Source organism: Manis pentadactyla, chromosome 7, assembly GCF_030020395.1.
Source record: "Manis pentadactyla isolate mManPen7 chromosome 7, mManPen7.hap1, whole genome shotgun sequence".
In the NCBI taxonomy this organism is placed as follows: Eukaryota; Metazoa; Chordata; class Mammalia; order Pholidota; family Manidae; genus Manis; species Manis pentadactyla.
The window spans coordinates 128,088,330-128,111,553 of NC_080025.1; the positions used below are offsets into that span (position 1 = coordinate 128,088,330).

Genomic DNA, 23,224 nt, shown 5'->3' on the forward strand with positions numbered 1-23,224 from the left:
ACACTGAATCCACCTTCTCCCACCTATACACTGAATCTACACCTACACAGAGAACATCTTCTGTACAATGAGGGAAAGAAAGATCACACTTAAAAAATGGCAGGAGAAAGAGAGACATGGTAACTATGGGACCCCCACCCCCAGTCACAGAGAATGGCAGAGGAGAGGGGGACGGATATCCCTGAGAGAGCAACACAGACTCCCTATCCTGAGTACTGGAAAAGCCTTGCACTTTAAAGTGCAACTAAACTGTAAATGAGAGAACCCAAGTTTCAGAATGAAACATCTGTCCCTTGGCAAGGAGACCACTGGAGGCAATGTGGGATCAGAGGAGCCAGAGAGCACCATTATTTGCTTTCCTTCTGCACAAGTTAGTGTAGCCAAGAGCAGGATCTGGGCACACACAGCAATCTCAGGCTTGGTCTAAGCAGTTCCCTGACACCCCCTCCCCCCACCATACCCAGGTACCCTGCAGGAGATCCAGCAGTCCTGCCTTGCTGCCCACTGTCATCCACCAACCCAGCACCCCACTTTTCAGTGGGACTGGAAAGTTCCCTGGCCCACAGGGAGGGTGCACAAATCTGTGGGCCTGTGGTTCCAAGGTAACTCCTCAGAGCAGCCCACAGCATGTATCCACTGCTGGGGAACACACATGCAGGACCTGACACTGGGTGCCAGTGGGATCTGGTGGGCACTGACATGGGAATTCCCTGGAGCAGCACAGAGGGGCTTCAGGGAAACAAGAATGGAGCCTGACTCCATGCCAACAGCAGGACCCAGTGGGCACCTGACACAGAAATTCTCTGGAGTGGCGCAGAGCACACATGGGCCTACAGGTGAGGAGGCACAAGGGACTCAGCTGCCACCAACCCGGGAGTTGCCTGGAGTGCACTCCCAACCTGCTGCTGGCCCACCACACTCCCCTCCAATGAGCCCCCAACACTATGCCACCATTAGGACAACGCCCTGGGAGCCCCAGTACCAGGAAAAGCCCATCTCACACTCACTTGGCCTCCAGTTTGCCAAAACTACAAGGTGCACAGTCTACACAGGGCATCCTCCTACTCAAGGCCAATCCTTCAAGATTGGGAGAGCAAGCCCTTTAAACTAACACATAGAATCAAGCAAAAAGTCATATATAAAAGGAGATAGAGAAATATGCTCCAAATGATAGAACAAGAAAAAAAACAGTTAAAATACTAAATGAAACAGAATTAACCAATCTACCTGATAAAGAGTTTAAAGCAATGGTTATAAAGATGGTCACTAGACTTTAGAAAATAGTGGAACTCAAGGTAGACTTCAACAAAGAGAAAATCTAAAAAAGAATCAATCAGAGATGAAGAATTCAATAGCTGAAATAAAAAGTACACTGGAAGAAATGAACAGCAGACTAGAGGATGCAGAAGAACAGATCAGTGACTTGGAAGAGTAATGGAAAGCACTCAAGCTGAACAGCATAAAGAGAAAGAATTAAAAGAAACAAGGATAGGATATGAGAGCTCCAGACTACATCAAACATCCTAACATCCACATTATAGGAGTCCCAGAAGAAGGAGACAGAGAAAGGAATAGAAAAATTATTTGAAGAAATGATATCTGAAAACTTCCCTAACCGGGGAAGGAAACAGTCTACCAAGTCCAGGAATCACAGAGAGCTCCAAACAAGATGAACTGAAGGAGGTCTATACCAAGACACATCATAACTAAAATGTCCAAGACCAAAGACAAAGAATAAATATTAAAACCAGCAAGACAAAAGCAACAAATTTCATATAAAGAAAACCCCTTAAGGTTATTAACTGATTTTTCAGCAGAAACTCTACAGGCCAGAAGGGAATGGCATGATATATTCAAAGTGCTGAGCAAAAAGTCTTCCAACCAAGAATACTTTACCTAACAAAGTTACCATTCAGAACTGAAGGAGAGATAAAGAGCTTCACAGAAAAACCTAAGTTAAAAGACATCACCACCACTAAACCAGCCTTACAAGAAATGTTACAGGGACTTATTTAAGAGGAAAAGATAACCCTAAACAGAAGTAAGAAATTTAAGAAAGGGAAAAATTTCCACTGGTAAAGCAAACATATAGCAGAAGTAGTAGACCAATTACTTGAAAGCTAGTGTGAAGGTCAGAAAGACAAAAGTAGCAAAAGCAATTGCATCTAAAAATTAGTTAAGGGACTCACTAAATAAAAAGGTATAAATGAAGATATTATATAATAAAATGTGGAGTAGGGGGAAGAATAAATGTTAGAATGCATTTGAACTTAAGTGACTATCAGCTTAATACAGATTGTTATATTTATGAACATAAGAATATATGAATATAAGAATATATGAATATGAGTATAAGAACCCCATGGTAACCACAAACCAAAAGCTTACAATAGATAAACAAAAAACAAAGGTAAGGGAAACCAACCATTAAACTAAAGAAAGTCTTAAAACACAAGAGAAGAGCACAAGAGAGGAAGAAAAGATCAGAGAAGAACAACAAAAAACCCAACTGGGAAAATTTAACAAAATCGCAGTAAGTACATATAGTGATAATTACTTTAAATGTAAATTGATTAAATGTTCAAATCAAGAGACATAGGGTAAGTAAATGGATAAAAAAAAAGAAGACCCATCTATTTGTTGCTTGCAAGAGACTCATTTCAGATCTAAAGACACAGACTTAAACTGAAGGGATGGAAAAGATATACCATGCAATAGGAACCGAAAAAAAGCTGGAGTTGTGATACTTGTATCAGACAAAACAGACTTTAAAACAAAGAAAGTAACAAGAGACAAAGGAGGACACTGCACAATGCTAAAGGTATCAGTCCAACAAGAGACTATAACAATTGTAAACATCTATGCACCCAACATAGGAGCACCTAAATATACAAACCAAATACTAACAGACCTAAGAGGAGAAATTGACAGCAACACAATAAGGTTAGGGGACTTTAACACTTCACTTACATCAATGGGTAGATCATCCAGACAGAAAATAAATAAGAAACTAAAAGTGATGAATGACATCACTTAACAGATATATACAGAAAATCCTTAACAGATACGTACAAAAAATTTTACCCAAAAGCATCAGAATGCACATTTTTCTCAAGTATACATGGAATATTCTCCAAAATAAATATCGTGTTAGGACAAAAAACAAGTCTCAACAAATATAAGACTGAAATTGTATCAAGCATCTTCTCTGATACAATGGTATAAAACTAAAATCAGTTACAAGAAAAAAACTGGAAAAAACACTAACATGGAAGCTAAACAACATGCTTCAAAACAATCAATGGATCAAGGAACAGATCAAGAAGGAAATCAAATATGTTGAGACAAATGAAAATAGAAATGCAATGGTTCAAAATATGTGGGTGCAGCAAAAACAGGACGTTTATAGCAATATAAGCCGACCTCAAGAAATAAACAGCCTAGCCTTATAAACAAAGAAACTAGAAACAGAAGAACAAAGCCCAAAGTTAGTAGGAGGAGGAACATAATAAAGATCAGAGTGGAATAAATGAAATAGAGGGTAAGAAAACAGTACAAAAAAAAACACAACAAAACCAAGAGTTGGTTCTGCTTCTCTGGTTGAATTCTGACTGATAGAAGAATTTTAAGCTCTAGAAATTCTTCTTAGCTCTTTTTTGTAGTTTTCATTTCCCCTGTTCATTCATTACAATTATTTCCCATTAAAGTCTTTAACAAATTTATAAAAGATGCTTTAATGTTTTTGTGTGTTAATTCCAATGTCTGGGCTGTATCAGGGTCAGTTTCTATTGATTGCTTTTTCTATTACTGGTCACATTTTCCAGATTCTTTACACTTTTACTGTATATAGACATTGTGAATGATATGACATAAAAACTCTAGAGTTTATGATGTTTCTCTAGCAGGCAGTTAACCTGGCTGGAATCAAATTCCAAACTTTATCTCCTCCATGGTGAGTTGCAACTGAATTCTCCATTCAGGTCTTCCAGCTTATAGCCATAACTTTTTCTCCAGTTTCCTAGTCCTTCCCTGTACATGCAGAGTTCAGTGGTCAGCCAAGGATTTTTGCAGAGTTTAAAATTGACTTTGAGGCTCACTCCATTTGCGGCTCCCTTCTTTCCAGGATTTCCACCCTAAGTTTTCATTACTCTTCCAATCTCAAACTGTGTTCTGACTGTTAGGGTCAGAAAATACTATGGCTTTTGGGACCTCACACACAGGAATTATGGAGTGCCCTCAGGAGACTAGCCAGAAATACACAGCTCTCACCGAGTATAGCTTCACTTTTCAGGCATCAACTTCCCTCCAGTTTTGCGTGCTTTTCACCACTCACCTTTACTTTCAAATACTTGAGAGTTTTCTTGTTTGGAGAAGTTACAATTTTCTACTAATGATATAATCATTGTTTGCAGGAGGGCTAATATGACCAAGCTACTCTACCATTACTGGAAGCAGGAAAACTCAACTGAATGCTTTTTAATATTTCATTTTATCTTCTCTGTTGACATTTACATTGTACCTCCTAGGGTTTTCCAGTAGTTACTCAAGAGATTACAGTATTCATCCTTACATTATCACAGTATCATCAAATATAACACTATTTCATGAATATAAAAACCTTACAAATATGTAATTCTATTTTTCTCCCTGATGCCCTTTAAATAATGAATCACTTAAATAATCACTAGATGCAGTACTACTTCAACATTCTCTTTTATTCAAGTAAAAGGGATAAACAAGATGATTCTTAATGTCACTTCCAGCTTTCACAATTATTATATACCCTACGATCTGTATTTTTTGTTAAGTATCAGTTTGTTACTGTATTACTACCAAGTATAATCTATTAAATACATATACCAGATCATACCTTAAGGTTAAAAAAAAAAGTTGTGTTATTGGGAATACTTTCTTTTTAAATTTGGAAAACGTCAAATCCAGCTGTAAAGCTAGCAGTGCCCAAAAAGTATTCATAAAGAAAGTAAACTTCGAGTTATATTAACCAGCAAACAGAAAATTACTTAGGTTTAGGTGAAGACACTTACCCCTCATCATTTTCTTTTAGTAAGCGACTGGCAATTCGGATCAGCATGCAGTAAGCAAACTGGGATTTGAGACCAGATTTAGTAAACTTATTCAACATCTTAGAAACAGCAAGGCGATCATTCTTTTTAAGGTGATACAGGACTCCCAATGCATGATACTAAGGGAAGAAGAAAGAATGCTACATACAGAATGCTGAAAATGAGGAAGACAAAACTTAACATGAAAACAGAATCATATAGAATCAGATTTTTAATAAAATGATACCCAAGTCAAATGCATACAAATAGAGTAGTTTTTCATACTGAATCAAACATAGGCAAGAGTGAAAGGACAAGAGTTTTCTAATGTACTCCCAGAAGCTATACAATCAGATTGGACAAGTATCAAGGAGGTGACATACAATCTGAAGATGGCTGTAGCAGGCTCAGCATTACCTCATACATCTTAGCACAAAGGCCGCCAGGTCCAAGGCTTTACCAGTGTTACAGGTCTCCTTTAGTGGCTTTAAATTATCTGTGGCCATGTTAGGAGTTGAAGCATTAATCTCCTACAGTAGGCTTAAGGAGTATAATTATCATGGTACATTGTATAAAAACACAATGATCAGAGTTAGGAGAGTGAGAATGTGTCCCAAGGGAAAAATTACTACTCTATTTCCTCATAACTGAATATGCTAACATGAGAAGTTGTAAACGCTGAAAGGGGATTGATAAGTGCCCTGTCACATACAAATGGATTACTTTACATAAAATTGCTAATTAATAATTTAATCTTGTTCCTTTTAATTAGGAATAGCCTGATGAATATCAAAAGGAGCTCATTCCAACAAAATGGTTTTAAAGTTTCATGAAGTAAAAATTACTCTTTGGTGTTTTTATTAATGTCTACTCTTATCAAGGCCTGAAAAGCCTGGAATTGAACATCCTTCATAAATTATTTTTCAAATAAAGGACTGAAATGCATCATGAAGGACCTTCATAATGAGCATCTCAAACAACCACTGAATATAAGAATCTTTCTTGAACATTCTACTACTAAACATTAGCAAGGCCAATGGCAGAAATCATTATTAGAGGGATCCTCACTTGAGAATATACACTAACAGACTGCTTAATATTAAGTTGCTTAATATTAGCCTTTAGCTAATATTCAACTGGGTAATCAATAAATTGCCCCTAAATGTAGATTCAAAGAAAGCTGATCTCGAGACATAAATGTAGCTAATGTGATTCGTTGACAGTACCTGGACCATAATATTATCACTTGAAGCAGCTTCTTGGGCTTCATTGACCCAGCGCTTAACCACATCATAGCTTATTTTCATCAAGTGCTAAATACAGAGAAAAAGAGAGAGAATAGATAATGCATGGTCACTAGAAGTTCACAGACATAAATTAGTTCTCTTGGAAAGTCACTAACAGACATTTCCAGAAGAAAGAAACAACTTTGTAGCTTCGTAAGTCTATTTCAAGTCTCTACTCCTCTAGCAACTAATAAACCAGGAACACTTTCTCCAAGACCCTCTGCAAAGGTTCAGTATGTCTGCGAGTTGGAAGGGGTGTGTAAAGGGAGGTAGCAAGAGAAAAGGACAGGAAGGGAATGGCTAGTTAATAGAACAGTACTTAAATAATGTTAACATTGTAAGTTTTACTTCCAGGAAACTCACCTGGAAGAACAAAACAGAGTACTGATATATCCCCTGATATAAAACTTGGCCTATTCTATTCCAGAACCAGAAACTCTTGGGATTCAGGTGATCAATTCTATCACATATTGGAAACTAAATTTAATCAAATGCAATGTGATACGTTATAATTAATAAATTTTGTTTTGATAAAAAGGAGGAAGAAAAGGTATTACTAAAACAAAGGCCACTTCCTGGGAGGAAATTTAGGACAGGAGGCTCTGGACTGAAGGTCCTGTAGACACAGGGCACCAAAGAAGGCAGTGGACAAAGAGGTTCAAGCGCAGGCCATAAAGGAAGATTTCACAAACAGATTGACCCTCAGTTTCTTCCCTGTCCCTCACCTCGCCCATACCCCCTATCTTTATTATGTGTACAACATAGCTTTCTGATTACCAAAACCTCTCAAACATGATAATTTCATATGTTGAACTGCCCATTTTTATGGCTCAGTGCTCTTCTGGCAGATAAAACACTCTCACATAAAGTAATAGAGATATACATATTTTTTGTGAGGAATCATAATGCTACTTTGTATTTACAACTAGAAACTGTACCACGCATAAGAACCAGGCAGCTACTTGTTCACTTACTAAGGAAGACACCAGGGCTGAACTGGATACACTGGAGACTTTATCCACAATGGCCTGTTTCATGTACCGCTCAATGGCCTGCAACATTGTTCCCTAACAACATTCATAAACAAAAAGCTGTTGAAGCAGAACATTTTCATGTAAAATTACCACTTAAAGTAATTTACAAAAATCAGTCATATATTTGTTTCTGTGCAAATATTTAGAATGCATTAAAAGGATGATCATATAACAGAGTAATCAGACAACCAAGTGGAGCTTCAAGCTGGAACACTTGAGCCTATATGGAAGGATGGGGAATATAGTCGATGATACTGTAATATCTTCGGATGTTAACAAGGTAACTATACTTCATCTGGTGAGCATTTCATAACATAACTGTCAAATCACTATGCTGTACACCTGAAACCAACATAATATTGTATATCAACACAACAGTATGTCAATTCAAAAAGTACATTATAAAAAGGATAGAAAGAAAGAGTACAGGTAAGGAAAAATAATGTTTTCAACAAGGAAATAAACTGCCTCAAAGGGGGGAATCCCAGTTTGAGGAAACATGTAAGTCGAGGCTCAGCCTATCAGGGATATTACAAAAGAAATTCCTAGATAGGGATGGAAGCTGCTCTTGAAGCCCTGACGATGCCATTATGTGAAGGGGCTATATTTTATGAGTCCCAGAGAGCCCTAAAAATAAACTGTAATCTGTGATTATTTTAGATATGTAAGAAATTACATGTTTAATATACTACTATAGTGAGCCCTCAATGTGAAATCCTCTAGAAGTTAAGTTTTTTAATTTAACTGGAAGAAAGCTTAGCACTGGGAAGATGTGTCAGATAAAGATGTGTCAAAAGACTGAGATTGATATTCAGAAAAAGAGAGTCTCATTGCTAGCATGGGCATCAAGTCTTATGCTACAAATTTAATGCTAAAAACAAAAGCAACTACAATGAAACAGCTGAGCTGCAAAAAAATGTTAAACCCTATCTATTATTCCTTATAGGATCCAGACTTACCATTTGATCCTGATCAACCTTTAAAACTTGAAAAGACTGCAAACATACAGATAAAATATACCCAAGCATGAATACATCTGAAATATTATTCAATTTGCTTGGCAATGCCCAGCCTGTCCTTCATTTTAACCTTTCCTACTCAGAGTTCCTAGAAAGGGACAACCTAACATATATAATCTCATCCCTCAGATTTAATAGACTGAGTCAAGTTTAAATACCTAACTCAGACCCAGATGAATACAAGCCACTAGCTGGCTAATGGCTAGCCAGGTTCTCTCAAATATTTGAATGAGGAGGCTTGAGCCTGGTAAATGATGGGTCATAACAGTAAGTGTCTGAGAAATCTTGGTGCTGAGGTCCTTAGAGCTGCCCTATTTCTTGTTCTGGTATCTGGTTATAAGTTTTACCTCAAATTCTGAGAGATCTGTATTTTGTATAGATTTTTTTTAAGCTAAATTTTAAAAGATTTTTATTTCCTGCAAGCACTGTACCCTGACTACAGCAAAAGTCTATGAGGACAAATAAAAAAATAGACTAATCCAAAAAAAAAGGAGAAAACAAAACAATCTGAAAGAAAAAAAGCCACAAAAGCCCTTCTGGTTGGTGGTCATGTTTCTCTTACACTGAAGATTCACAAAGTCACGCTAGGGAATCCTACTGAATTTACACGGCCACCTGCAGATGAACACAGTGTCCCTTCTGATGCCTCAGTAAAGTAAAGAACTTACATCAGTGATTCTGCAGAGAGCCCTGATGGCTGGGCCTCGGTACACATCTTCCTTTCCAGTCATGTCCTTAGTCAGACTAAAAAAAATCATATTGGTTTCCATGAGATCAATTAAGAGTGAAGGTTTTCTCCTGTGAAGTCCACCCCTAGCTAATTCCAATTGTCCCCATAGTTATCTTAACGCAACTATTGATTCAACAAATATGTACTGAGTATCTCTGGGTAAACATGCTCTAAATCTTAAGAATACAGCAGTGAGCAAAATGAAGTCTTTGCCTTCATGGACTTTAACTTTTAGTGGGAAGAGAGAAATAAGTATCACATCAACAAAATATATACATTATTTTAGATACTGATAACTGGCATAAAAAATAAAGACAATGGTATAGAGAACCCCAGTCTGAAATCCCTGAAAATCCTAAAAACACATCAGACTAGATATAACTCCTGAAAAGAAACTGACTAAAATGATAACTCAGAGCAGAGGTGTCTGTCTGTCTGTCTGTCTGTCTGTGTCTCTCTCTCAGGCAGGGCTTTATAAAATGACAATGGTCAATGGCTGCAGACCTTTCTGCTGAGTTTCAAACACAGGCAGAGAGATGCAGACTGAGCTCCTAAATTCCACAACCGTACTTTAAGGTGGTTGTTAGCCTTTGTATTATACCACCCTTTTATCCTCCCTTCCCTGTCCTCCATGTATTTACACTACTTCCAAACTGGCTACGCTCCCCTCCCTCACTCAACTCCCCTCACATCATGCAAACCAGCTAACAATGCCAACTTACTCCACTAGCCACCAAGAGGGGAAAGTTGTGAATAACTGATAGTCCTTCAATGTTTTTGTTTCTTAATTATAAAAGTATTCCATTCATATAACAATACACTTTCAAAATTTTTAAAAAGGTATAAAATGTAGTCTAAGTCTCTCCTCACCTACCTTAGACTGTATTGCCATTCAAGTAGAGATGAGCACTGTGAATACTGCTTATGTTTTCTAACGGAAGTTATAAAAAATATATACAACCATAGAGACACTTATTAAAATGCATGCAAATGGATCTCTACTCTTCTGGCACCTTCCTTTTTTACTTAATAACTTGAGAATCTTTCTATATTGGCAGATTTAAAAAAATTTTTTTAGATATCTATGTATTTTAAAATATCCAAATATGTCTAAAATATTATTTTAATGGTAGCACAGATTTATACTGGTTAGATATAAATAATTTATCAACCAGTCTTTTTCGCAAATATTTGCATATTTCTAATTAGATAAAAAGCCGAGGCTTGACAGGTTTGGCTTCCTCTGTAAGGTCTCTCCTTGTCTTGTAGATGGCATGGAAGCAGTCATGCACACAATGTGTACACAGAGGTGTGGCTGTTTTCCAATAAAACTTTGTTTACAAAATGAGGCCGCAGTTTTGGCCGTGGGCCATCATTGCCAACCCCTGCTCCATACTTCTTAGTTTGCTCTGACAGCGAAGGCTTACATACAGGTAGTTCATCTGGGAATGTGTTCTGAGGGAGAAGTAAAGTACAGAGAAGTGAACAAAGAAAGAGGGGAAATCAATATAAAGTTTTCTCTAGTGGGTGAATGAGTACTCTTCTGAGGAGCCTTATGAAATGCATCTCAGAACCATATATCTAAGGAATGAAAGGAAAGAAAGAATTTATACACTAGCTCTTAGCCCCTCCTGACGGTTAACACTAGAGTGTTAGTTCAGCCGTTTTGTTAACATTCACATGTTAACTCACACATGCGAGTTCCAAGTTAAGTGCCCAAACTGGAGTACCAGAGGAAATGCAGGACAGGAAGTGAAACACATGGTGTGCACTTGAACTAATGCATTATCGATGCAAATAAGCTGGACCCTGCACAGAGCTACAGATCACAGTCTCAGTGGGAATCAAAGATAAGGCCTGAAAAAATGTGAAGAGGCTCAAAAGTGGTATCCAACACAGTCCATCCTGTGTACTCCTCAAATTATACATCCCCCATTAAATCTAGTCTACCACTTTTAAGATGGCAGCCATCCACTATTTCTACAAGAGACAGGAAGATGAGCAGAACATGGTACAATCCTTGCTACTACAACTCATTCCGAAGCCGTAACTGATATTCATCATTTCCATCCTATGGCCACCCATTCCCTAGTTCCCTTACTCTCAGCCCGCACTTTAGTTCATCTTAGTTATGGGTCTGGTAGGTGACTCAAACCTTTATCCCAACGTATCTGAGCCCTTTGTTGGATTTACCCTGTTTAGGGCCATTGCTTTCTCCCTATGCCCTGTCCATCATTGTCTCAGGCACAAATGAATCAAAATACACTTAAGTGAATACTCTGAATTCTAGATACACTCCTCTCTGCCACCTTATATAGACACAACCCTATCTCCTGACAGGGATCGAGGTCAATTACCTCCATAAGGAGTAGCTCCTTTCTTTACCTGCCAGCCCACTAGCATGAAGAATCCAAAGTAACCCAACAGTCATCTCATTTCAGATGTGCAAACTGGCTCACTTCCTGCCCCAGGACTTCTTGACACTGGAGTGTGGGATGCCCGTGGTTGCCAACTTGTCACTCAGACAAGTAGGAAAACACTGTCTTCTGGGTACCAGGAACTCTAATCAACATTTCAGGGTGGGGCTGGGAAGCAAAAGTTCTACTAGTGGGTCAGTGGGAATGAGGGTGAGAGCAGCCAGTCCTACTTCTACCTATTGATTCCTGGACCCACATATTCTATTTATTGGCAACAGTACTATTCACTGACCATCAATTCAATGCATATACTGCAACATGGAGAACCCCCTACCTCACAAGGTCCTGCCTCCAACCTACTACCTCAGCTGAGGATTCAACAGGGCATCCCAGCACTAGGTGATGAATATGGTTAAAACTACTGATCTCCTAGTCATGAGCCCACTGTAACACTGCTTTTGCCATAAAATGAGTGGCGATGTTGTAGAGGATACCGTGACAATAAGAATAACGGCTTGTACCACAACTTGGACCTACTGCAAACTCCTGGTTTATCTTACATCTTATGGTGTTTTTGCCATGTAATAAAAAACACTATGTAGTAAAATTTATCTTTTATTTCATTGTCTCTGGAATTTTAGTCATAATTAACAAAGCTTTTCCCTACTGCAAAGTTAAAGAGCAATATACTCATGTTTTCTTCCAGTACTTGTATGATTTCATTTTTGAAATTTACATTCCTTATTTATTTAGTTTCCTCATGTGTATGATGTGAAATATGGATCTTTTTCCATGTGGCTACTCAGTTGTCCCAGCATCATGTATTAAAAAGTGAATGCTTACCCCAGTGATTGGAGATGACACCTTCATCATATATTAAACTTCAATGTCTATGTGGATCTAATTCTGTACTTTCCATTTGCATCAGGAAATTCTGAAAAATGTAGATCAGCATGGCGAAGGTGACACATAACAAAGTTATCACATGACTTTATGCCATTGGTCTGTTTATCTACTCATGACTTTATGCCATTGGTCTATTTATCTATTCATGTGTTAGTACCACACTGTTTTAACTCTACAGGCCTTAACAGTTTACTCACTGGTAGAGCTAGCTAGTTTTCCTTCATGGTTCTCTTTTTATAGTTATTTCCTGGCTATTCTTGTTTGTTTTTCCACATGAACTTCACCATCAACTTTCTAACTCCATAATATAGCCTGTTGATTCTTTTTTTTTTTACTGGAATTGCACTGAATTTATAAATAAATTTAGGGAGGACTGAAATTTGTATAATGTTGAGTTGACCTATTCAAAAATCAGGATACCTTAAATTTGTTCAATTATACTTCCAATCTTTAAGGGCTTTAAAATATTTTTTCTCCTATAAATTTTCTGCATTTGTTGTCAAAATTATTCCTAAGTATTTAATCTTATTTGCTGTTGTAATGGGGTTCTCTGCATGTTGTTTATATGAAAGCTATTGCTTTTTACATGCTAATTTTAGATCCTGCTACACCACTGAATTCTTTTCTATTGAGTTCATTGTATCACCGATTATCTAGAGTTTCCAGGTATTCTGTCACATCATCTAGAACCAGGGATAGTTTAGTTCCTTATTAATTCATTGTTATGTGTCAAATTGGTTTTTCTTGTCTACTTGCATTAATATTCTAGAAAAATGATGAATAGTAGTGACTGGTTCTGGTAACTGCTTTGTCTCTTGAGAGCATTCTTCTTTTTTTCTTATGCTTCCTAATTTTTTGTTGAAACCCAAACATCTTATGTAGGACAGCAGAAATTGAAATAAATTGCTTTCATACCTTGAAATGGGGCATGTTTCCTTCTGTTAAGCCTTTAGCTCAGGGTTTTGAGTTAATCGCATTGGGAGGTGAACTGAGTTTGGTTTCTCGTTGCTATGGTAACTGTCAGTGCTTCACAGGCTGGACTTCAAATTCTTCTTTGAGACCTTATGTTTAGATTGAAAGCTGGTATGCCAGAGGATTTTCTTTTTCAATGTCCACCCTCAGTCTTTTCTTCACCCAGCCTCTCAGAGAGTTAGTCTCTTGCAAGTTACTTGTTACTCAGTGCAGTGGAGGGTGGATTTGAGAGGGTGTTCTTTGTTGTTCTACTTTAATTAAACTTGTCTTAAGCAGGCACCATGCTCCTAGATCTTAGGGCTATGGCCGTCTCAGTACCTCAGCCCCATCCAGAAATCTTGTTATGATCACAGTGCATAGTTTTGTTTACCATCATCACCCACCAACACATAAGCCTTCTCTATGGGTTAATCACCTATCCCAGGACGTCCCAGCTTGTTCTTGAGGCATGTAGAAAAGCTATGCAGGCAGATAGAGTTCAAGGCCCCTGTAAGTTTCAAGACCCTTCTAAGTTTCAAAAAGCTCCAAACAAACTCAGCCACTCAAAAACTACACTTAGATAAACCTCAGTTCTACTGGTTATGCCCTGTGCAAATGAAGCACTGTACTTTCAGCCAATTAAAAGTGGGTTGTGATGTCATCAGTTCAGTTCTCTACTTGGTCTAGGGAGGGTGGGACTCCCTCCTCTCCGGAGGCAATATAAACCCCAGACAGACACTGGCATCCTCTCTTGGAGCCCCTCCTGATTGTCAGGAGCTTTCTCTTTTCACTCATTAAAAGAGCTTTGCTGGTTGCTCCAAACTCTTGTCTGCTGGCTTCATTCTTCGATGCTTCTGAGACACAATCCTGGGAAAAACAGCACCGTTCTCAGCTGGTAACATTAGCCCACCTTCCTTATCTATAGCCAGTGTGAATTTAAAGAACTTTCTTACCATGAGACCCTTCATAAATGTGCTGCTTCTTTTGTCTAGTGGACAAGTTATTTGTTAACTGGCCTTGGTGCTGTTGAAAAGAAGCTTCCTGTCCCAGGACTCAGTCCTTTTCTGGCTAGCATCTATTAAGGCTCAATAAACCCTTTTATTTCAGAGATCTCCTGGCCTCTAGAGATTTTGATTTGTCACCAGTATCTAAGGATAAGTGTTTATTGCCATTCTTCCTATAGATAAGGCTTTTCTTCCAGAGGGGAAACAGGAAAAGGATCCAAGGGGAGTTCAATACCCCTGCCAGGTTAGCTGCTGGTTCCTGCTCCCAGGTTTGAACCCCAAGGAGACATCCTCAGGACTCTCCCAAATATTCTATAAGCACAGAGTGGGGCCTATGGAGAAAAACAACAAGCCTACAGAGGTTCAGACTCACCTTTATTTGTGGCACCCAGGAGCTTCCTCCTCTCTTACATTGTATACCCAGTCTTCACTGAACCCTTCCTACTGAAATGGATGATCTTGCTCAGTAAGCCCATGCTCACATCTCATCTCTATCCCTGCAAGTTTTGAGCCAGTTGCTTACTCTGAAACGTCAGCACTCTGAAGGTTTTAGACAAACTGGTGAATCTGCAGTTATTCAGCTCCTTTTGCACTGAAACTTTGGAAGCAATGTTCTTTCCAACTTCCTATATCCCAGAGCAGAAACTGGAAGCCTCCATTTAATTTCTGCTTCATTTCACTTAGGTAAGTATCTAGGAGTGTTATAAGTGGATCTTGTTCTCCAATATGGTTTCACCATATTATGCTCATCAGAAGTGTATAAAAGATCCAGTTCTTCTACACCCTTGTCAATATTTGGTAGTCAGTCTATTTAATTTTTAGTTGATTCAATAGATATGTAGCAGTACCTCACTATGGCTTTAAACTGAATTTCTCTAATGACTAGTAACATTGAGCATCTTTTTATGTGCATTATTTTCCATGTATATACCTTTAGTGATGTGTCTTCACATATTTTATATGTTTATATTGCATTGTTTACTTATTGAATCTGAAAGTTCTTTTATGTCTTAGATACAAGTCCTTTGTCACATACAATTTACATTTTCTTACAGTCTGTGGTTTTCTTTTTATGTGTTCTGGACCATGCTTTTGGTGTTATATCTAAAAAATCTTCCTAATCCAAGGTCACAAAATTTTTTCCATGTTTTTAGGAGTTTTATAGTTTTAGATTTTATATTTAGGTCTATAGATGTATAGTCAATTTTATTTTAATTTTTGTATATGGTGTGAAGTGAGGTATAAATTGAAGGTTTTTGTTTTTTTAACCATGTGGATATTTGATTGTCCCAGTAACATCTGTCACTCTATTCTATCTTCACTAAATTGCCTTTTGCATCATGACTGAAAATAAGTTGTCCATATATATGTCTATTTTTAGACTGTATTCTGTTCAATTGATGGATTTATTTACCATTCTGCCAATAGAACACTGTCTAAATTATTGTAATTTCATTAAATTTTGAAATTTGGTATTACTAGTCCTCAAACTTGCTCTTACAAAGCTGCTTTGATTACCCTAGGTCTTTTGCATTTCCACATTAATTTTAAAATCAGAATTTCAATTTCTACAAAAAAGGCTGCTGAGATTTTGATTGGGCTTATATTAACTCTAAAGATCAATTTGGAGAAAATAGGCATCTGAACAATATTGGGTATTTTAACCCATAAACAAAGAGTACCACCCCATTTATATAGGTCTTACTTAACTTTTTTTTTGGTATCATTAATATACAATTACATGAGCAACACTGTGGTTACTAGATTCCCCCCATTATCAAGTCCCCACCACATACGCCATTACAGTCACTGTCCATCAGCATAGTAAGATGCTATAGAGTCACTACTTGCCTTCTCTGTGCTATACTGCCTTCCCCATGCCCACCACCACATTATGTGTGCTAAGTGTAATGCCCCTTATTCCCCTTCTCCCTCCCTTCCCACACCCCCTTCCCCCACTCCCTTTCCTTTTGGTAACTGTTAGTCCATTCTTGGGTTCTGTGAGTCTGCTGCTGTTTTGTTCCTTCAGTTTTTTTCTTTGTTCTTATGCTCCACAAATGAGTGAAATCATTTGGTACTTGTCTTTCTCCACCTGGCTTATTTCACTGAGCATAATACCCTCTAGCTCCATCCATGTTGTTGCAAATGGTAGGATCTGTTTTTTTCTTGTAGCTGAGTAATATTCCATTGTGTATATGTACCACATCTTCTTTATCCATTCATCTACTGATGGACACTTAGGTTGCTTCCATATCTTGGCTACTGTAAATAGTGCAGCAATAAACATAGGGGTGCATCTGTCTTTTTCAACCTGGAGTGCTGCATTCTTAGGGTAAATTCCTAAAAGTGGAATTCCTGGGTCAAACGGTAAGTCTATTTTGACCATTTTGAGGAACCTCCATACTGCTTTCCACAATGGTTGAACTAATTGACATTCCCACCAGCAGTGTACGAGGGTTCCCCTTTCTCCACAACCTCGCCAACATTTGTTGTTGTTTGTCTTTTGGATGGTGGCAATCCTTACTGGTGTGAGGTGATATCTCATTGTGGTTTTAATTTGCATTTCTCTGATGACAAGCGATGTGGAGCATCTTTTCATGTGTCTGTTGGCCCTCTGAATTTCTTCTTTAGAGAACTGTCTATTCAGCTCCTCTGCCCATTTTTTAATTGGATTATTTGCTTTTTGTTTGTTGAGGTGCGTGAGCTCTTTATATATTTTGGATGTCAACCCTTTATTGGATCTGTCATTTATGAAATATTCTCCCATACTGTAGGATACCTTTTTGTTCTATTCATGGTGTCCTTTGCTGTACAGAAGGTTTTCAGCTTGATATAGTCCCACTTGTTCATTTTTTCTTTTGTTTCCCTTGCCCGGGGAGATATGTTCAAGAAGAGGTCACTCAGGTTTATGTCTAAGAGATTTTTGCCTATGTTTTTTTCTAAGAGTTTTATGGTTTCATGACTTACATTCAAGTCTTTGATCCATTTCGAATTTACTTTTGAGTATGGGGTTAGACAGTGATCCAGTTTCATTCCCCTACATGTAGCTGTCCAGTTTTGCCAGCACCATCTGTTGAAGAGACTGTCATTTCCCTATTGTATGTCCATGGCTCCTTTATCGAATATTAGTTGACCATATATGTTTGGGTTAATGTTTGGAGTCTCTTTTCTGTTCCATTGGTCTGTGGCTCTATTCTTGTGCCAGTACCAAATTGTCTTGATTACTGTGGCTTTGTAGTAGAGCTTAAGTCAGGGAGCATAATCACCCCAGCTTTATACTTCCTTCTCAGGATTGCTTTGGCTATTCAGGGGCTTTGGGGTCTTACTTAACTTCTATCAGCAATGTTTTGTGTACCTGTCTTTTTTGGGTACCTGTCTTTCAGTGTACTAGTCTTATACACCTTTCACCAGATTTACCCCAAAGTATTTCATATTTTGATGCTTCTGTAAATAGTATTTATTTAACTGAAATTTGTGAATGTTCTTTGCTAGTATATTAAAACCTAATTGATTTTTGCATATTGACTTTGTATTCTACAAGTTTGCTAAACTCACTTAGTTCTAGTAGTTTGTGTTGGATTCCACAGGTTCTCTACAACAAAAAAAGTCTAACTTTTGTTGTCCAAGTTGTTCAAATCTTTAGTAATTTTTCTGTGTACTTGCTCTATCTTTTGAGAGTGGGGTATTGAAATCTCCAATTATAATTGTGGAATTGTCCATTTCTCCTTGCTAATTCTACCAGTTTTTGCTTCAAGTATTGTATAATTCTGTTTTTAGGTGAATAAACAATTAGGATTGTATGTTTTCTTAATGGGTAACCCCTTTATTTCTAGTAATATTTAACCTGAAATCTCTCATATGAAACCAAGAATACAGCTTCCTTTCAATTAAAGTTAGCATGGTATATCTTTTTTTCATCCTTTACTTTTAAACTATTTGTGTCTTTACATTCTTGAAGGCAGCTTATAGTTTTATCTGGCTTTTAAAAAAATCCATCCTGGCAGCCTTTACCTTTTAAAATTGGAGTGTTTAAAATATTTACTCTCAATGTGACTACCGTTAGATTTGAGTTTTTCATCTTGCTACTTTTTTTCTATGGTCTCATCTGTTTTTCACTCCATTTTCAATAGTTTTTTTCTTTCTTTTGGAACATTTTTTATGGTTCTGTTTATTTCCTTTGTTTGCTTATTAGCTATAACTCTGTGTTATTTTAGTGGTTGCTTTAACTTACCACAGACTTTATTCAAGTGATATTATAACACTTGACATACAGAATAGGAACTTTATATAGTGAAATTCCATTTCGCCTGGCCTTTGTGCTACTGTTGTTATAACTTTGCTTTAACATATGATATAAGTTCCACACTAGATTATGATTGGTGTTTAAACAGTCCATTATGTTTTAAAGAGTTTATTAAATAAGAAAAATAACTTACATCTACCCATGTTAACATTTCCAGTACTCTTCACTCCATTGTACAGATCCATATTTTCCTCCAGTATCATTTGTCTTCTGCTTAAAAAACTTCCTTGTGCATTTACATCTCAATCTGCTAGAGATTAATTATTTCAGCTTTTGTGCATCTGAAAATGCCTTTATCACACCTGTTTTTGAAAGGTTTCTCTGGGAATAGAATTCTGGGTTAACAGTTGTGTTTGTCTTCTTCAGTACCATAGAGATGCTGTTATAGTGATTACTCCATAGTAATCATTCTATATCATTTCTCTTCAGGCTGAAACACTTCATTTAACATTTCCTTTATAATAGGTCTGCTGGTGACAAATATTCTTAGTTTACATCTAAGTATTTAACTTCACTCCTGGCAGATATTTTTAGTGGATGTAGAATTCTGGATTGTCAGGTCCTTTTGTTTCAGCACTTTACTTTTTTTTGTAAATGTACAACTTTCAGTTTACTTTATGACTGATAAGAAAGATAGCAAAGGTAAATAATAATATATATTTTTAAGTAATAACTCCAGTATGGAATTACCCAAATTACCTTCTAAAAGACAACTGAGACAGTAGATATCATGTCCTGCAAACCATAAAGCAAGATCTAAATGAATGATGATACTTCATCAATAAGAACCAACCCTCTAAACCAAGGTGGGTAAATCAAGGTGATGGTTTTAATGATTATTCTCAATAATAAATCATAATATTATTTAATATTAATGTTAATATTTAATATTAAGGATTTGTGAAGTACAACCTTCAAAAATTGTATCAAAACTTCAAAAATAAAAAATTTACAGTGTGACATTATACTATTAATGGATAATTAGTGACAAATTTCCATAATATTTACTGATGTTAGATGAATATAAAAGGACTTTCAGTTTGGTTTCATATCACTATATAGGCAGTATTCAGCATTTTAAAGATGGTATTCCTCTGTCTTCTGATGTCTGTGTTTTCTGATAAGAAATCCACAATATTTTAAATTGAAGTTCCCCTATATGCAGTGCATCATTTTTCTCTGCTTTCAACAGTTTTCCTTTATCTTTGCTTGTTAGTAGTTTCATTATATATTTGGGTGTGGATTCCCTTGAATTTATCTTGTATACCTTTCACTGAGCTTCTTGAATCTGTGAAGTTAGGTCTTTCCCCAATTGGGAAGCCACATTTGGAAGCACTAAGACATCATTTCTTCAACTTTTTTTTTCCCCCGAATGTTAGACCCTATGATATAATCCCACAGGTCAGTGGGTCTGTTTATTTTTGTTTTCAATCTTTTTTCTCTTTGTTCTCAGTTGGGATTATTTCTGTTAAATTGTCTACAAACTCACTGACCCTTTTCTTCTGACATCTCCATTCTGCTATTGAGGCTAGCCAAGGAATTTTTTATTTTGCATATTGTACTTGATCATTTTTTTAATTCTTATTGCTTCTTTTTTTATGAATAGTAATCTGCTGAGAATTTCTATTTTTCTATTCATTTTGAGAGTGTTCACCTCCATGGAGCATGGTTGCATTAGCTGCTTTAAACTCTTTAATCCCAACATCTAGGTAATTTGGGGGTTGGCATCTATTGATTATCTTTTCCTTTGAGAACTAGTCAGGCTTTCCTGACTAATTTTGGTTTATATCTTGGACATTTTGATTATTATGTCGTGTGACTCTGGGTTCTATGAAGAGCCTTTCAGGAATGTTGGCTTTTTTTTTGTTTTAGCAAACAATAAATCCAGTTAGCTTTAGATCACAAGTTCTGGCCAGCCTTCTGTACATGTCATTTCTCCTACTCTCTCTGCTCCCAAAGACTCCTTTTTCCAGTTCTTCTAGCCAGTAATAGGGGATTCTCTTAGATTTTTAGCTCCTTGTGCTAATTCACAAATCTGTAGAAGTGGGCCCTCAAGACAAAGGGGTAATAGAAGAGAGGCGGAAAATAATACGGATTTCCCCCCACTCTTCATGAAACAGAAGTCCTTTTCTCAGGGACAAGTTTTATCTCAGGGTTTTAGTTGTCTTCAACACTGCAGTCACACATAGTAAAGTTGTTCCACCTGTGATCGAACCAGAGGATGGGCTTCTGAGTCTGCTGACCCCACTTACTTCACAGTTTCCTGAGTCAGCCTGCCCTTGGGTTAAACCCAGAGTATACAGAGGAGAAACAACCATGAAACTCATCATTACCATATTATTTATTCATTAATTATTGTTTTCTCTCCCCAAATTCACCTGTTGTCATTCACTTTATAGAGGCCCTAGCTAGTTGCTTTTGTACTTTGGTCGAGACGATTTTGAACATATTCAGAGAGATGGGCTGTGGTGGCCTTACTCCATCTCATCAGGATTAGAAGTCCCCTGGCTTTCCCTTTTATTCATTGTTGTTCATTTCATTAGACTTTGGAAAGGGAAGTTTTAGAACTTGGCATCATTTTAAAAATCTTTTCTCCAAAGTTTTTAACAACTTCATTTTAAAAGAGAGTAAGTATTAATTTGAATAAATCCGGGCAGTCTACTTGTTAGTTGGGCAGGAGAAAGGGATGGGAAGCAGGATACAGATAGGTTTCTTAACATTTATTAAACCCACTGGGTTAATTTTATATGTCAAGTTTACTGGGCTAATGGTTGCCCAGATAGCTGGTAAAACATTATTTCTGGATGTTTCCATGAGAATGTTTCCAGAATAGATTAGTATTTGAATTGGCAGATTGAGTAAAGAAATCACCATCACCAATGGGGATGGGTATCACCCAATCCACTGAAAGCCTGATTAGATAAAAAAGGCAAAAGAAGGGAGAATTTGCTCTCTGCTTGAGCTGGGATATCCATCTTTCCCTGCCCTCAGACATCAGTGCTCCAGATTCTCAGGCCTTCAGATTTAGACTTGAACTATGCCACTGGCTTTCCTGGACCTCTAGCTTGCAGACAGATAGTGAAACAGCCTCCATAATTGTGTGAGCCAACTATCCTATTAGTGATGAGACAGGAAAAAAGATAAATCATCCTTATGATTCTAGCCCCTTGACTGAAGAGAGAATATGGATGATCTTTTGCTTAATTCATGCAAAACTTTTAATGCATGTCTAATACACACAAGGTACTTTTCCAGGAATCAATACAAAGTTATATGAGATATAGTTCTTGCTCTCCAGGATTGAACAGTAGATAGAAAAACATGTCAACAAATAATTACAGTACAATGTAGTGGCACAAGAACAGACCCATAGATCAATGGAACAGAATAGAGAACCCAGATATAAACCCACACATACATGGTCAATTAATATACAATAAAGGAGGCATGAATATACAATGGAGAAAAGACAGCCTCTTCAACAACTGGTGCTGGGAAAACTGGACAGCTACATGCAAGAGAATGAAATTGGATTACTGTCTAACTCCATACACAAAAGTAAACTCAAAATGGATCAAAGACCTGATGCAAGTCATGAAACCATAAAACTCTTAGAAGAAAACATAGGCAAAAATCTCTTGAATATAATCATGAGCAGTTTTTTCCTGGAAGTATTTCCTCAGGCAAGGGAAAAAAATTAAAAAATGAACAAGTGGGACTACATTAAACCAAAAATCTTCTTTACAGCAAAGGACACCATCAGCAGAACAAAAAGGCATCCCACAGTGTGGGAGAATATATTCGTAAACTACTCATCTGATAAGGAGTTAACATCCAAAACATATAAAGGAACTCATATGTCTCAATACCCAAAACACAAATAACCCTATTAAAAAATGGTTGGAGGACCTAAACAGTTTTCCAAAGAAGAAATACAAATGGCCAATGAGCATATGAAAAGATGTTCCACATAGCTAATCATCAGGGAAATGTAAATTAAAATCACAGTAAGGTATCACCTCACACCAGTTAGGATGGCCACTATCCAAAAGACAAGAAATTACAAATGCTGGCAAGGATGCGGAGAAATAGGAATCCTACCCTGCTGGTGGGAATGTAAATTGGTGCAACTACTGTGGAAAGCAGTATGGAGGTTCCTCAAAAAACTAAAAATAGAAATACCATTTGACCCAGTCATACCACTCCTAGGAATTTACCCAAAGAAAACAAAATCCCTGATTTGAAAAGATATATGCATCCCTATGTTTACTGATGCACTATTTCCAATAGCCAACATATGGAAACAATCTATCAATAGATGAATAAAGAAAATAGAGCATATATATATATATATATATATATACAATGAAATATTATTCGGCCATAAAAAGAAAATAAATCCTGCCATTTGCAACAACATGGATGGACCTAGAGGGCATTATGCTCAGTGAAATAAGCCAGGCGGAGAAGGACAAATACCATATGATTTCACTTATTTGTAAAATATAAAA

General features: G+C 37.1%; 1 protein-coding gene across 1 annotated transcript in view; it reads right to left on the reverse strand.

Moving 5' to 3' along the window:
- Positions 1–23,224, reverse strand: part of COPG2 (COPI coat complex subunit gamma 2) — a 111,560-nt gene that overhangs the window by 69,580 nt on the left and 18,756 nt on the right. The window contains exons 6-9 of the mRNA XM_036909016.2: positions 9,071–9,146; positions 7,324–7,416; positions 6,290–6,376; positions 5,046–5,203 (exon numbers count right to left, since the gene is read on the reverse strand). Coding sequence (XP_036764911.1) covers positions 5,046–5,203; positions 6,290–6,376; positions 7,324–7,416; positions 9,071–9,146 — 414 coding nt within the window. The remainder of the gene's footprint in view (positions 1–5,045; positions 5,204–6,289; positions 6,377–7,323; positions 7,417–9,070; positions 9,147–23,224) is intronic.